Source organism: Sitophilus oryzae, unplaced genomic scaffold (genome assembly GCF_002938485.1).
Source record: "Sitophilus oryzae breed Bouriz unplaced genomic scaffold, Soryzae_2.0 scaffold_926_pilon_pilon, whole genome shotgun sequence".
Lineage (NCBI taxonomy): Eukaryota > Metazoa > Arthropoda > Insecta > Coleoptera > Curculionidae > Sitophilus > Sitophilus oryzae.
The window spans coordinates 817,451-831,668 of record NW_022147557.1 but is presented as its reverse complement, the minus strand read 5'-3'; the positions used below and the strand labels follow the sequence as shown (position 1 = coordinate 831,668).

At 32.6% G+C, this 14,218-nt stretch overlaps 2 protein-coding genes across 5 annotated transcripts in view; one reads left to right on the top strand and one right to left on the bottom strand.

The window, feature by feature from the left end:
• The window catches only part of LOC115890798 (rap guanine nucleotide exchange factor 4), a 691,873-nt gene that overhangs the window by 199,625 nt on the left and 478,030 nt on the right, over window positions 1-14,218 (bottom strand). For all 4 annotated transcript variants that reach the window (XM_030911141.1, XM_030911143.1, XM_030911142.1 and 1 more), the window contains one exon: window positions 9,260-9,405. In XM_030911141.1, the coding sequence (XP_030767001.1) occupies window positions 9,260-9,405 (146 nt within the window). The remainder of the gene's footprint in view (window positions 1-9,259; window positions 9,406-14,218) is intronic.
• Window positions 7,565-8,341, top strand: LOC115890802. Its single transcript, XM_030911148.1, has 2 exons — window positions 7,565-7,658; window positions 7,722-8,341. Exon 2 carries the CDS (start codon window positions 7,727-7,729, stop codon window positions 8,189-8,191), a length of 465 nt encoding a protein of 154 aa, XP_030767008.1. The 5' UTR covers window positions 7,565-7,658; window positions 7,722-7,726; the 3' UTR covers window positions 8,192-8,341.

The window sequence follows — 14,218 nt, the reverse complement described above, 5'->3', positions numbered from 1 at the left end:
AGTAGGTCGGATAATATTTGAAGTATTTCGTAACATGTAATGTGTCATCTTAAGTTATGGTCTCGCATCGTCATATAAATCAACACGTTTTGGTTTTATGAGATTAAACAAAAATTATTTCAAATAAAAAAATCTAAAAAACGTTTTTGGTTTCAAAGTGTTGTTTACTAATGTTGATTAGGATGCACCAAAAAAATACATATTTTTTTCTTTTTAGTTACCGTGAAAATATTGTTCAGGTTAACGAAAAAAAATTCAGGTAAAGTTTGAGCTTTTAATATTAATAATACTCATCGTGATTTTCTATTTTCCATTTAAATAACACGGGGAATATTTTTTTTTAATTTTATTGCATTATATCAAAACATTCCTGTAGGAAATTGAACGTTCTTCAAAAAAGGTCTGATATGAAATTTCATTTAATCGATTCGTTTGAAAGTTATTGAAGATTAAATTTCAACTTCAAATCGTATATCACAACTTCCAAAACTTATCTTTTTGGGGCACCCTAATTTTAATAGATATGTTACTGTAAATGTCCGAAATGCGGTAAAACCTAGGATAAGCGCGCTAAACCTAAGATTTACCAAAAGCTTGTGGTAAAAGCCCGAAAACTATTTATTTTGCTTCCATTTCGGGCTTTTACCGGACCCAAACAGTAAACCTTAGGATTTACCACACCGCATTGGTAAAAGTACGAATAAGCAAGTGGTAGTAAAAACCAACCAACCCCACCAAATAACCACCTAACCAATGCATTAACACCCCCCTAATTAACCAGGCTAATCAATGCATTAACACCCCCCCCCCAAATAACCACAAGCGCTATTCTGTAAAATAGTCGGTATCGGTTACGACAGCTCTCGATACGTATTTGTATATAGTAAAAATGTGTTAATTGTTGTTGTCATAGTTATCGATCGGTTCTATGACAGATATCACAAATTTGTACCGACGAGAATCGGTATCTCTACCGTGTCCTTGTTAACCCCACTGTAGAGACACCGATAGTCGTCGGTACAAGTTTGCTATATTATGTCCTATTAATAACAGCTGCAACTATGACAACAACAATTAACACAACGCTCATTGGCCGTACGTACTGATAACTTTCGGTAACTTACCGATACCGACGATTGTACAAAATAGCGCGCCAGGCTAACTAATGCATTAACACCCTCCAAATGACCATCTAACCAATGCATTAACACCCCGCAAATAACCATGCTAACCAATGCATTATCACCCTCCAAATAACCAGGCTAACCTAATTAGTTAATGCTTTTGGTAAATCCTAGGTTTAGCGCGCTTATCCTAGGTTTTACCGCATTTCGGACACTTACAGTAACAAATATAAGACTGATACGTTACAAAAATCGATATCGTGAAACGATAATCGTTAAAGTTTCAATGCCTAAGTAAACAAAAACAGAGATGTCTTTGTATATCGACATCCTTAATTTGTCGATATTGTTGCTATAAAAAAATAATTCATACTTTTACCAATGCGGTATGGTAAATCTTAAGATTTACTGTTTGGGTCCGGTAAAAGTCCGAAATGGAAGCAAAATAAAGAAGTTTTCGAGCTTTTTCCACTTGCTTTTGGTAAATCCTAGGTTTAGCGCGTTTATCCTAGGTTTTACCGCATTTCGGACATTTACAGTGACAGATATAAAACATGTACAAATAAAGGTAATCAAAATAATTAAACAGGGTCTTAAATAAGTGCAAAGGTTTTCAGGCCTGGTAGATCTCGATAACAGGAACATATTATTTTCTCTTTATCGTTTTTCAAATAAGTCCAAAATAACCGAGTTTGCAAATTAAAAAAAAATCCATATATTTAAAAAAAAATTGAAAGCCACTGGATTTTTTCTGTATTTGCATCCCTTTTAAGGTGCGTATTCACTATCCGAACAAACGAACGAACGAACGAGCGAACGAGCGAACGAATGGAATTCGGTATATTTGGACGGGGAACCGAACGCATGCGGCCGTTCGTTCGTTCGTTTGCTCGACCATCCGTTTCGAGTCGGTACATCAAAGGAGTTCAAAAACGAATGGGTAGATGTTGTTTGTTCGGTTCTAAAATTCGGTCCCGTCCATACTACTACCGAACGAACCAACGAATGTTCGTTCGGATAGTGAATACGCAACTTTAATGCCGTAACTATTAGTAGAAGAAAGCTAGCTCTTTAATATATCTTTTGCTATGCTCTCTGGAACAGCGTGCGAGTCGTCTGGCTCTCGATAGACGTTGCGTTCACTACTGCGCATTGAAAGAAGTTCGTATATTTATATTTAGTCTTTCAAAATTCTAGTATTGAATATAAATTGAACAAATCGTCTCCATAGCGCGGCGCCGAAAACGTTCCGCCTATAAAGCGAGAAATCCCGAGTTCAATATCGGCTCGGGGTAAAGTTTTTTTTATTTTATTTTCATTTATATTCTGATAGTAAAGTATCAAATAATTCTGGTAACTCTTAGACTATATGGTTAAGACGACCATGATTAAGATATTATAACCTGGGAAAAATTGCGGTGAACAGGTAGTTCTAAAAAGTTTTCTAAAATATATGAGAAAATTTAAAAAAATGTACTATTTTCAAAATATTTTTCTGCGAAAGAAACCTAATAGATGTGTTAGACCTAATAGGTCGAAATATACCACCTCTAAATATATTTGCACTTATCTAAGACTAATCCTGTATAACTAGTGTTTAAAAACCGCTTATTATTATAGACTTGGTGCATTCTCTACCGGTGCTGGCACCATCGGAGAATCCCGTAAATAATCGCCACATACAAATGCACCAGGAAGTACATGAAAAAGTTGTTATAATTATTTAAATATTATTAGTAAGTGCAATTTATGAAAATTTTACAAAATATAAAAATCTTCAAAAGGTCTAGCGTATATTATAATTTATTATTCAAGCTAATAAAACTTTTTGATGAGTAATAACACGCCTGTGGCTTCAACTACGATAGCATAGTTATACACACCGGTTTTGCTAGTTGTTACATAACTGGGGCTATCTGGACCGTAACAAAGTTTATTATAGGTACTTAATTATAATTTTATACGACGCGACGTCCATAAAAAAATAAAGAGAATTATACCATTAAATTTGATTAACATATTTCATCTTCATATTATATGCTTATTAGCCGACCATACCAACAGATATGGTAGATCGGCAATTTTTTTTTAATTTCACTCAAAATGAGTTATTTGGGTCATAAATGACCTAAATACAAAATATTTTCATGGTGTCTGTCTGTCCGTCTGTCTGTAACACGATAACTCAAAAACCGCTAAACCGATTTTAACCAAATTTGGCACAAAAATACTGTGGCACCCGAGAATCTGGTCATTAATTTTGGGTGGTGGTGGGGGGTTGGTAAGGGAGTATGGGAGGGGGTTAAAAATTTAAAAAATCGTAACTCCAAAATTACAGTAGCTAGCGAAACGCGGTTTTCAATTTAAGATTAGGAATAATATTTGCAACAAAATTTGTAATAACATCAAAATCAGTCAAAATCGCAGTTTTTGAGATTGAAAAATTGGAAAAATTCTTGAAACTAAAAGAACTGCCTACCAACTTTTTATTAACATATTTTAGTATGGGCGGCTATACGTGCCTCCCGGCGTCAATTTTTTATGTATGGGATGGTAGTTCTTTTTTCTGTCGTACCAAGCGCTGTTGTCGGAGTTTTACAAATCGGGTGAAAAACAAGAAACCTATAATTACTATTTACACTCAAAAATATTAAAAATGTTTTAGTGCGATGATTGCAACTGATCACAAATAGTATTTATTCTTTAATTGTAAATTCTATACAAAGTCCCTATCGCCTTCAAATATTTCAATTTCAAGATACTTTATTATATGCGTGTCAAATATTAAAATTGCTAGAATAAATTAAAGTGAAAAGTTGTAAAAAAGTTTTCCGGTTTAAAAATTCATAATCAGGAAAATTGCGCTTTTAATTGGGAGATATTAATTTTTCATGAAATTTAAATATTTCAGGAGAATTTTATTTAATATTTGCGAGCCCAAAAATAACCAGGAAATAATTAAAAATTGAGTTGGCAGTTGGAAGTATTTAATTTTTAATTGACGTTGCGTTATTTTTTCTAATTAAAAAAAATATATTGTTACGGTTTTGTTTTTTACCCATGGTTTTTTTATTTTTAACAAAGCTTATTAAAATGCTTATGGTGGGTTTTAGTTACTAAATCGGTAATTAAATTAAAAATATATTAAGAGATTTTTAATAAACATTATAAAAATCATTGACAATATTGATGAATAAATATAATATAACTTTCAAATTGTAATAAAATTATATTTATTTGCAACTAACACGTTTGTCATTTTGTCAATTATAACTGGCTTTAGCGTTACATCTTATTTAGAAACTATTTGTTAGAAACTCTTTTAGATACCTAAACCGATCTATGTATAATACCATGTGATCGAAAAAACAGCGTCAAAAACGGCTGTGGAATAACAATCGATAATAATTTTCTTAAGTTGAGGTTAATCTCTAGGTGACATTTACCAAAAATTGGCTTAAAACTAGCTTAAAAAATAACAGTAATTATAAAAAGATTAAAAAAAAAGGACAAAACGTTTCCAAATACACAAATCTATTTCCAAAAAATTAGTTTTTCTCGTATTTTAAATTACCCCATTTAAACATAATTTTTACTTAATATAAAAATAAATTACAACTTTCTTAAGAGTAACTGGCAGTAAGCGCCATTAAAAAATAAAGCAGAGTACTGGCCAAGTCATGACGTCTCCGACTTCTCAATCTCGCGAAAATTATCATCGATTGTCATTCTCCAGCCGTCTTTGACTATGCCCTTTTTTCGATCGTATTCTTGGTTTAAAAATAATGTCTAAATTTTATATGCCAAAATGTGTAAGATTTACTATAATTAATTTTCATAATTTTTGGCGATATGAGTCACATCTCATACCCATATTATAGGCGCTTGTACAGTCATCATACCCATGTTATAGGCTTAGTCAAGTTTTATCCCTTAATATTAATTATTATATATATATATATATATATATATATATATATATATATATATATATATATATATATATATATATATATATATATATATTATTATTATATATATATATATTTATCCCTTAATATTTGACATTATCAGTAGTATAATTGGTATATTTACTATTGTATAGGCGTAATAACAATATACAATAGTGTGTCCGTTATTTCCCAAGTTGATTTTATTTTTGCTGCCGCCCCACAGTGGGACACAGATAGTTGATCGAATTTTTTTTATGTAGACCTTATATAAATTATTGCTATTTTCAATTAAAGAGGAAATAATATGAACAAAAAAAAGGATAATTCGTCGATTCTAAAAAAAGAAAGAAAAATCACTGCTCCAGTGTTTCCACGGTCAATGCCACTAATGCCAGTAGCAATATCGCAACTAATAGTACTTATACTACGACTGATCCGCGAGCAATGCCCATACCACTAAAGTCGCTACTAATGCCAAATTGTGCTATACTGCTAATGGAACTAATGCGATCGCTTTGTACACAACAATGCCATCGCGGTTTACACCTCACATTAGTATATCACTTACTGGCATATTAGAGGAAATCAAGAATGTTTTTCTCCGTTTATCAGCAAAGAGTCGCAGTATTTTATTTTACTGTATGAAAGCCCAATGTTTACTAAGTAAAACGTATATAGACAATATGCTGAATTCTTCGAAATGCCCAACTAAATCTCTAAGTATAATAAAAATATCACAAATTTAATCAAATTTTCTGAACGCCTAACTTTTAGTGGCAAAAAAAATCGTTAGTATAGAGAATATCAAAATAAATAATAGTTTTTTGTAGAATACATACCTGCAGCTTGCTGAGCCATTTTAAAAAGAGCACAAGAACGACAACAATTTATAATTTTAAACATAAAATTTAGCCATTTACCTCTTATCTGTTAGAAGTAAAAACTTTGACGTTTCGTTGAAACAAATGAATGCAACTAAACCCACTTATAGCAACGCCATTCATGGCAGACATGATTTAACTTATCATTTATCTTTTTTTGGGAAATCTTAAACGCTTTTTCGAATTTCGATCACCTTTTTCATGCTAATACCCCACCGTGCGCCCTCTGAAATTTTAGTTTTTGCTCTAAAAAAAATATCCAACGTAAAGAAGGTCTAAATTTTTCATTTAAACCGTGCCGGAATAATGATACTTTTGCCATTTAAATAACATGGGATTTTCTGACTTTTTGTATTTAATTTTTTATCTCTAAAGCAAATAAACCTACAGCTTCGACAAAGACATGTTCTGATACAACATTTTACGCTCTACAAAAAAGATCTCTTTGGTTTTTTTCCATGAAAACATTCCTTTAAAGGTTATTCGCGGTCAAAGTTATGCACATAGTTTATATCAAATTGTTCTATCATTCACTGCAAATTCTATTTGCGCCTTTTGATTTTGACCAAAAAAGGATCTAGAGCCATACTTTTTTCAATAAAACAATATTTTTTTACCAACTTTAATATGGAAAACTAATATTGCGCCATCTAAGTATGATCACAGACTAAGTTACAGTTAGTTTGTGGTATGATCAAGATTAGTGGCCGGCCGTAGCTCCAGCGTTAGTGTGTCGATCTGCGGAGCGGAAGGTACTAGGTTCGATTCCCAGCCAGTACGGTCGCTTTATTTATTTAAATAAAAATATTTATTTATCTAAATAGAGCGACCAACGAGCCGCCACCTCAAGAAAGGCATTAGCAAACCACCTTGAGTATATTTGCCTTGTACAGCCTCTCAAATAGTGCCGTTCGGATTCGGTAATAAACTGTAGGTCCCGTGTACTTGTGAAACACTGATGACACACATCACAAGTACATGCGAGAGGTAGCCGAAACTCTATATAGAGTATGGCACTGTAAGAAGATGATCAAGATTATTGATCAAAACTATAATTTAGGGTTATTGTTTCATTGCCTTTCAGTGTTCGTAAATATGTGTGTCAATTGAACAGAATGAACAAATTTCAAGTGGTTTTTATCTTAAATATCACTTCTATCGAATTAATTAAATTAATTTAATTAAAAAAAATGAAAGAGTTTGCAGTGAATGACAGAAAAATTTGATTATAAACTATGTACATAAATTTGACCGCGAATAACTTTTAAAGGAATGCTTTTATGGAAAAAACCAAAGATAACTTTTTTATAGAGCGTAAAATTTTGTATTAGAATGTGTCTTCGTCGAAGCTGTAGGTTCATTTTCTTTGGAGATAAAAAATTAAAGGTCAGAAAATCCCATGTTATTTAAATAGGAAAAGTATCATGATTCCGGCACGGTCTAAATGAAAAATTAACCTTCCGCCCGGGGCGCCTAGTCTCTGAGACCCGGCGCTCCGAAAACCTATCCGCAATTTTCGGAAAATCGTCGTAATTGCCTGGCGATCTATCTACCTGTTTATCCTTAGACTCAGTACGTGCACAGTAATTCGTGGATGACCAAGTATTTTAGTTTCTGAATTATTTTTATTTTGGTCTGTGAGACCCGGCGCCCCGGCTCAGTGTATTTTTTCTACAACTGGCTGGATATATTTTTCTTTGGTAAGTTAGGGTAAATGTCACTTATATTGTATAAATTTTATAAATAGGATTTGTTTTATTTAGCAGCAATGTCTAATTATTATGAAGAAGAGCAAGAAAAACTTTGTCGTTTATGGGAGGAAGTTGCATCAGAGGAAGAGCCGTATGATGAAGAAGAGGAGTTGGTGTTTCAGGAAAATCATGTTGAAACTCGAAGCACTGATAGCGAATCCGAACAAGAGTGTTCTGATAGCAGTGACGACGATGTACCCCTTGCAAAATTAGCAAGAATTCCAACTTTCATTGGAAAAGATGGCACAACGCGGTGGCATAAACATTGCCCAAACAAAACAGTAAGAACGAGAAGGGAAAATATTATTGTGCGATTACCAGGCGTCAGAAACTGTGGGAAAAACGCCAAAACACCCGATGAATGTTGGTCGTTATTTTTTACTACTGAAATGCTCAACATTATAGGGGAGAACACAAATCACTATATTTCTGGATTAGCGAAAAATTATGCGAGAGAGAGAAGAGGAACGCCCGCACTATGAAACAAATGTGCCAAGGTCGGTGAAAGAAAGAAGACAAGAAGTCGCTGGAACACAAGAAAATATGAAAAATGAAGAAATCCAACCAGGTACCAGAAGAAGATGCTTTTTTGCAAAAAGGATTCAAAAACCAAATATTTTTGCAAAAAATGTAAAAAATTTGTTTGTCTCTCTCACATGGAAGCTTGGTGGCTGAGTGATCAGAAATTGCCATAAATCAATAAAAACTATTGTTCTATAATATTTTTATAATGATTCACTAGAAAATCTTATTTTGTTTACCTATTTACCAGTTGTTTCCTAGTTTTTAGAAAATGGTATATTTTTTGACAACAAATTTTAGAACAAGATAAAATTTGTCTATGTATATTTAAATCATGTTCCTATTATAATATTTGAATAAACTTAGGTATATTTTTTCAATTAAAATATAGTGTTTTAATTTTTTTTCCAAAAAACGCGATATTTGACGATGGGTCTCAGAGACCCGGCGCCCCGGCTCATGAGCTACACAAGGGCGCCCCGTCCGCAGGGTTAAGGGCCTATTTACGTTGGATATTTTTTTAGAACAAAAACTAAAATTTCAAAGGGCAGCAGCAAAAAAATAATGAACTTAGGAAATAACGGACACCCTAATATACAAATATATAACCGCTTACTCAGGGACAATCTAAATCTAAAAAAATATTAAAACATTTAATATATTTAAGTGCTATGTTGTATGACGATATTTTCTGTAAAACATAACTTTTGACTCGCAAGCATGTGGTTGCCACATTACCGAGCAAAATATTGTACTAATTTTGATCAAACAATTCTTCAGAACATAAGTATAGCAATTTTTCATATTGAATACTGATTGATACTAGTAATTATTAATATGTCCATCTGAATTTATTAATAACCAAACTTCTACCAAACTACTAGAGTAATAAATTATTTTTAACCCCCAACTCTCGCTATAAGAAAATAAATATAATATATTTTCGTTCGTGCTTTTCCTGCAAATTTGATGGATAATCACACGAACCAAAATATTTTCGAACAAGCAAAAAATAAACTCGTTCTTACACACTGTTCCGGCTTTGGGGTGGGCCTCGAAAACGATGACGCTGGCTATTTCTCTTTTCACCGAATTTGACAGATGAGACAGCGCCCTTATGTGTAGTAGCTCTTCGTAAATGGTTTCCAGATCGTCCGCAGTCCTTTCGTGACTCCTGCAAATTAAGAGAAGAAGAAATAAGCAATCTGTTTCACTAATTTAGCAGGCGTGTTGCTTACTGGAATCATCATTTAATTTATCTTAAGACAGTGTTATAATTATAGTATAACAATAATAATGTTACGCCAAAAAATATTTTTGTTATACAAGACAAAGGTTTATTTTATTTAAAAGAAAGATTCGTATAACTTATCTTAGAAAGGGACTATCGGAAACAAAAAACAGCCATCTTACACGATAGTTGAACAAATTATGTAAAGAAAACAAAGTCCTCCTACTCTGGGTACCTGCCCGCCAAGAGATTGAAGGTAATGAAAAATCAAACGATCTAGCTAGATAACGAATGAACATTCCGAAAACTGGACCACAACCGTTCTGCTTTCCAAGTGGAAATCAACTTAATTGAAAAAAGAATGGAAATCCTCTGCAGGTCTAGGATATTCGAAAAAACTACTCAGGACTTACGACCGAGAAAATTATAAGAGTTCCTTTGATTTCAGCAAGAAGAATCATGGGATTTTCAAGGGCTTTTAACCATGTTTCTTCAATGATCATATCAGTAGATTGAAGCTAACAAACAATGGCAAAGGCAGATTCTGGTGGGAAAATACGGAAACACTAGGACCTCATCACTGAGTGCGTTGTGACGACAACAATTCGTGCCATAAACTGTAGTACGACTGATTTCGGAGATGGAAACCTAACCACTGTCTCAGATGCTGGCTTTTGTCAAAGCCCTGAAGCTGAATCATGAATTATTACTCAAGAATAGAGGACACCATAGACCTATATGCTTATAGGTTGCCAACCATCCTCTATTCTAGAGGACAGTCCTTTTTTCTCACGCGGATTGAAAAAATCCTCTCTTTTATACCCTAAACTAAATCTATAAATATGTTCGTCTATCGCCAAAATTCTTATAAAATTGTTAATTTAGCAATACTGTTTTTGCAATTTCCCCTCGTTTATACAGAAGAGAAATATTTATGTACAGGGTGTCCCACTAAGAATAGCTCTCGGCTGTATCTCGGAAAGTATTGCCCTAGGGGCTGCAGAAAAAAATATTTGTAACTAAAGAGGCTATGAGAAATTGCTGGAAATTATTTTCAAGTTTGTTGAACGACCGCTAGGGGGCGCAATTGCAACAAAAAATGAGAAAATGGAGTTTTTCACAATTTTGCCTAGATAAGGTGTACTATAAGTAATAGCTTCATAATCTTCAGTAAATTTTGATTATATTTTGTTAGAGCCATTTTCCCTATCTACCAAAATAACGTGGTGGGGGAAGGTTAAATCTGTTTTTGTTTAAATATTAATAACTCTGGACTGGATGATCGAAATCCAACAAGCGAGGGCTCGTTTAAAAGAGCGTTTCTTACTCTATATTTTACCATATAAACAATAATAATAAGCTTTTGAACGTAGACGCTAGGGGGCGTTGTCTTACAATTTAAAAAACATTGCGCGTTTTTCAAAAAAAAAAAAATACAATAGTATATGTAATATTAATTGATATTAAAGAGTAGTAAAAGCTTAAAAAGTCAGCGAAAACCGCATCTTGATATCTTCTTTCAAACTGAAGATATTGGTAAAAAAATATTAGTAAAATTATATTAAATACCAAAAAATAAGCCCTTAATTACCTTATTTTTACAGCACGGTATCAGTAGCCCTCTTGATTATGCCCATTCTAACAAAAAATAAGATAGAAACAGTTGGTTTAGATATTAATAACAGTGAACAAGAAACGATAATTCAGTGAAGTCATGGTAGGCTTTGGAAAAAAGTTGCTTTTGGCGTAATAGTATAAACCTCAAATTGTTATTAAATCAACAATTTGATAGTCTTAGCAGCGTTTTTTTATCTTTTGATTGCTTTTTCAAAATGCCAACAACTTCAACTACTTCCAAAAATAAAGGCATTTCGAAAAAGCAATCAAAAGATAAAAAAAAACGCTGCTAAGACTATCAAAATGTTGATCTAATAACAATTTGAGGTTTATACTATTACGTCAAAAGCAACTTTTTTCCAAAGCCTACCATGACTTCACTGAATCATCGTTTCTTGTTCACTGTTAATAACATCTTTTTGGTATTTATTATAATTTTGCTAATATCTTCGGTTTGAAAGAAGATATCAAGATGCGGTTTTCGCTGACTTTTTAAGCTTTTACTACTCTTTACTATCAACTAAAATTACATATACTATTGTATTTATTTTTTTTTTGAAAAACGCGCAATATTTTTTAAATTGTAAGACAACGCCCCCTAGCGTCTACGTTCAAAAGCTTATTGTTATTGTTTATACAGTAAAATATAGAGTAAGAAACGCTCTTTAAAACGAGCCCTCGCTTGTTGGATTTCGATCATCCAGTCCAGAGTTATTAATATTTAAATAAAAACAGATTTAACCTTCCCCACCACTTTATTTTGATAGATAGGGGAAAATGGCTCTAACAAAATATATTCAAAATTTACTGAAGATTATGAAGCTAACACTTATAGTACACCAGAACTTATCTAGGCAAAATTGTGTAAAAACTCCATTTTCTTATTTTCTGTTGCAGTTGCGCCCGCTATAGCGGTTGTTCTAAAAACTTGAAAATAATTTCCAGCAATTTCTCATAGCCTCTTTAGTTATAAATATTTTTTTTCCGCAGCCCCTACGGCTAATACTTTCCGAGATGCAGCCGAGAGCTATTCTTAGTGGGATACCCTGTACAAGTTTCGTGGAAGTGATTCATATTTGGCTTTATTGATTACTGTTACCTTATGATTTGAAATCGTTTAGTAGAAAATCGTTTTTTCTATTTTAACAAGTTTTGAATACAAATTTTTAAAAAAGATATCCATCCAAAATAAACGACCATCAACTATACAGGATACGTTTCTAAAGTGGCTGACTTCTATAACTTTTTATTTTTTTAAGAAAAAAAAACAGATTTGGTATGTTAGTATATGACATAAATTAGGATTGATTGACGTATTCAGTTGTTTTTGGTCACTTCCTGTTTCACCGGAAATGACTACAACTTTTGATTTTTAAATGGCACCCTAGGTATATTTTTTACTTTATTCGATAGAAAATGACACTCTGAATAGAATCACATATCATATGCCAACTTTTGACATTTTCGCTTACAAAAAAAATCGTTTTTTAAATTTTAATCTGGAGTGCCGTGTCTGTGTTAAAAACACTAACTTTTAATCAAGGAGCCTTGGAAAATTATATTTGATCATCTAATGTTTTTCGTGTCTTGTCCTGGCCTGTTAAACGATGCCAAATCGTTTTTTAATAATATATCAATGTTTTCAAATAGAACAAGGGTGTCTGATTAGAATATTTGGAAAAAGCATTTTTTGTACGTATAATTTTTTAATAACACACACATGGTATTTCGAGTCAAATTGTCGTTATGAGCCGCATGCTACAATTTCAAACCATATGCAAAAATGTCAAAAGTTATCAATCCTAATTTATATCATATACTCACATACTAAATCTCGTTTTTTTATCTAAAAAAACAGAAAAATTATAGGAGTTGAGCGACTTTTGGGACTCCGGTATAAGGTTTACACAGTATTCAGGAAAATTATTGATAACCTTTGGGCGAAGTTACAAAAAATGTTTCGCCTGTGGTCTTTTCTTAACTCCTCGTCCTATATTTATTCTTTTGAAAGTTGGCAACCCTACAGTAAGGTAGGGTGCTGTGCTCCCCACCCTCCCATACAATCTAAATCTTCAATTATTTTATTATCAAAAAATAAGGATTTTGTTAAAATTCAAATGACGTGATCTAGGACTCCCTAAATTCAAACAATAAATTCTTCAACTAAACAGAAAGTTATTAAAGCTCCAAAACTAAAGATTTATTGCACCTAACTCGACTGGGATTAATTCCAAAGACTAATGCATATTAAACATTCCACCATGGAAAATTGAAATAGCCGACAATCTTAGAGAGAAGCGCTAAAACAATTATAGATCGTCAGATATTAAAGAATCCTAGTGCGAAGTCCTCCTTTAATAAAGTTTTAAAGTGAGATACGGTCTTTAAGATGAGAATACAAATAAAGAGCAAATTCCTTTTTTCTCCGTAATTAAACCCCGGTGAAAGAATCAGAAAATTTTAATATAAAATTGTATAATGAACAGCGAAGATTTTATTTTTTTAAATCGCGAGATTAATTAGGAAGAAGGAAAGCTTTTAATTAAAGCTTTATTTATGTTAATTAGTATTCAGAGTAATACCCTCTGTAATTATGTGCCTATTACACGGTAGGATAATTAAAGGGGATTAAATAGGAAGGTCAGATGTAATTTAGTGTAAAATTGAATGGAATGAACAATATTTTGGTAGGCAGCAAAAATCGTCAGTGGAAAAATGTTTGAGTCAATCTGCAGTTTGACAAACAGAAATAGAGGACCAATATAGGTATTTTATTTTCGATGATCTGTATGACTAAAGAGGAATGGATGATTTTAAGATATGATGTTGGTGTTAAATATCTTAATATATGTATATTAAACGGCTAAGGGTTAGAAAAACGAATCAGTCTATAAATATCGCAAATAATCTAATCAAACTCTTATTCTTCTTGCAATCATCTGCCCTGCAGAAAGCATAAGCAACCAGCACCTAGCATATACTTGTTATTTGTGTATTTAGCTTTTTTATAAGTACAGGGTGGTCGAAATTGGTCTGTTTTAACAGAGAAAACCTATTTCCTCACTAGATATAGCAAAACCGACATAGATGTCGATTTCTGAGAAACGTATAATGGCGTAAACCGCCTGTTGATATTTTC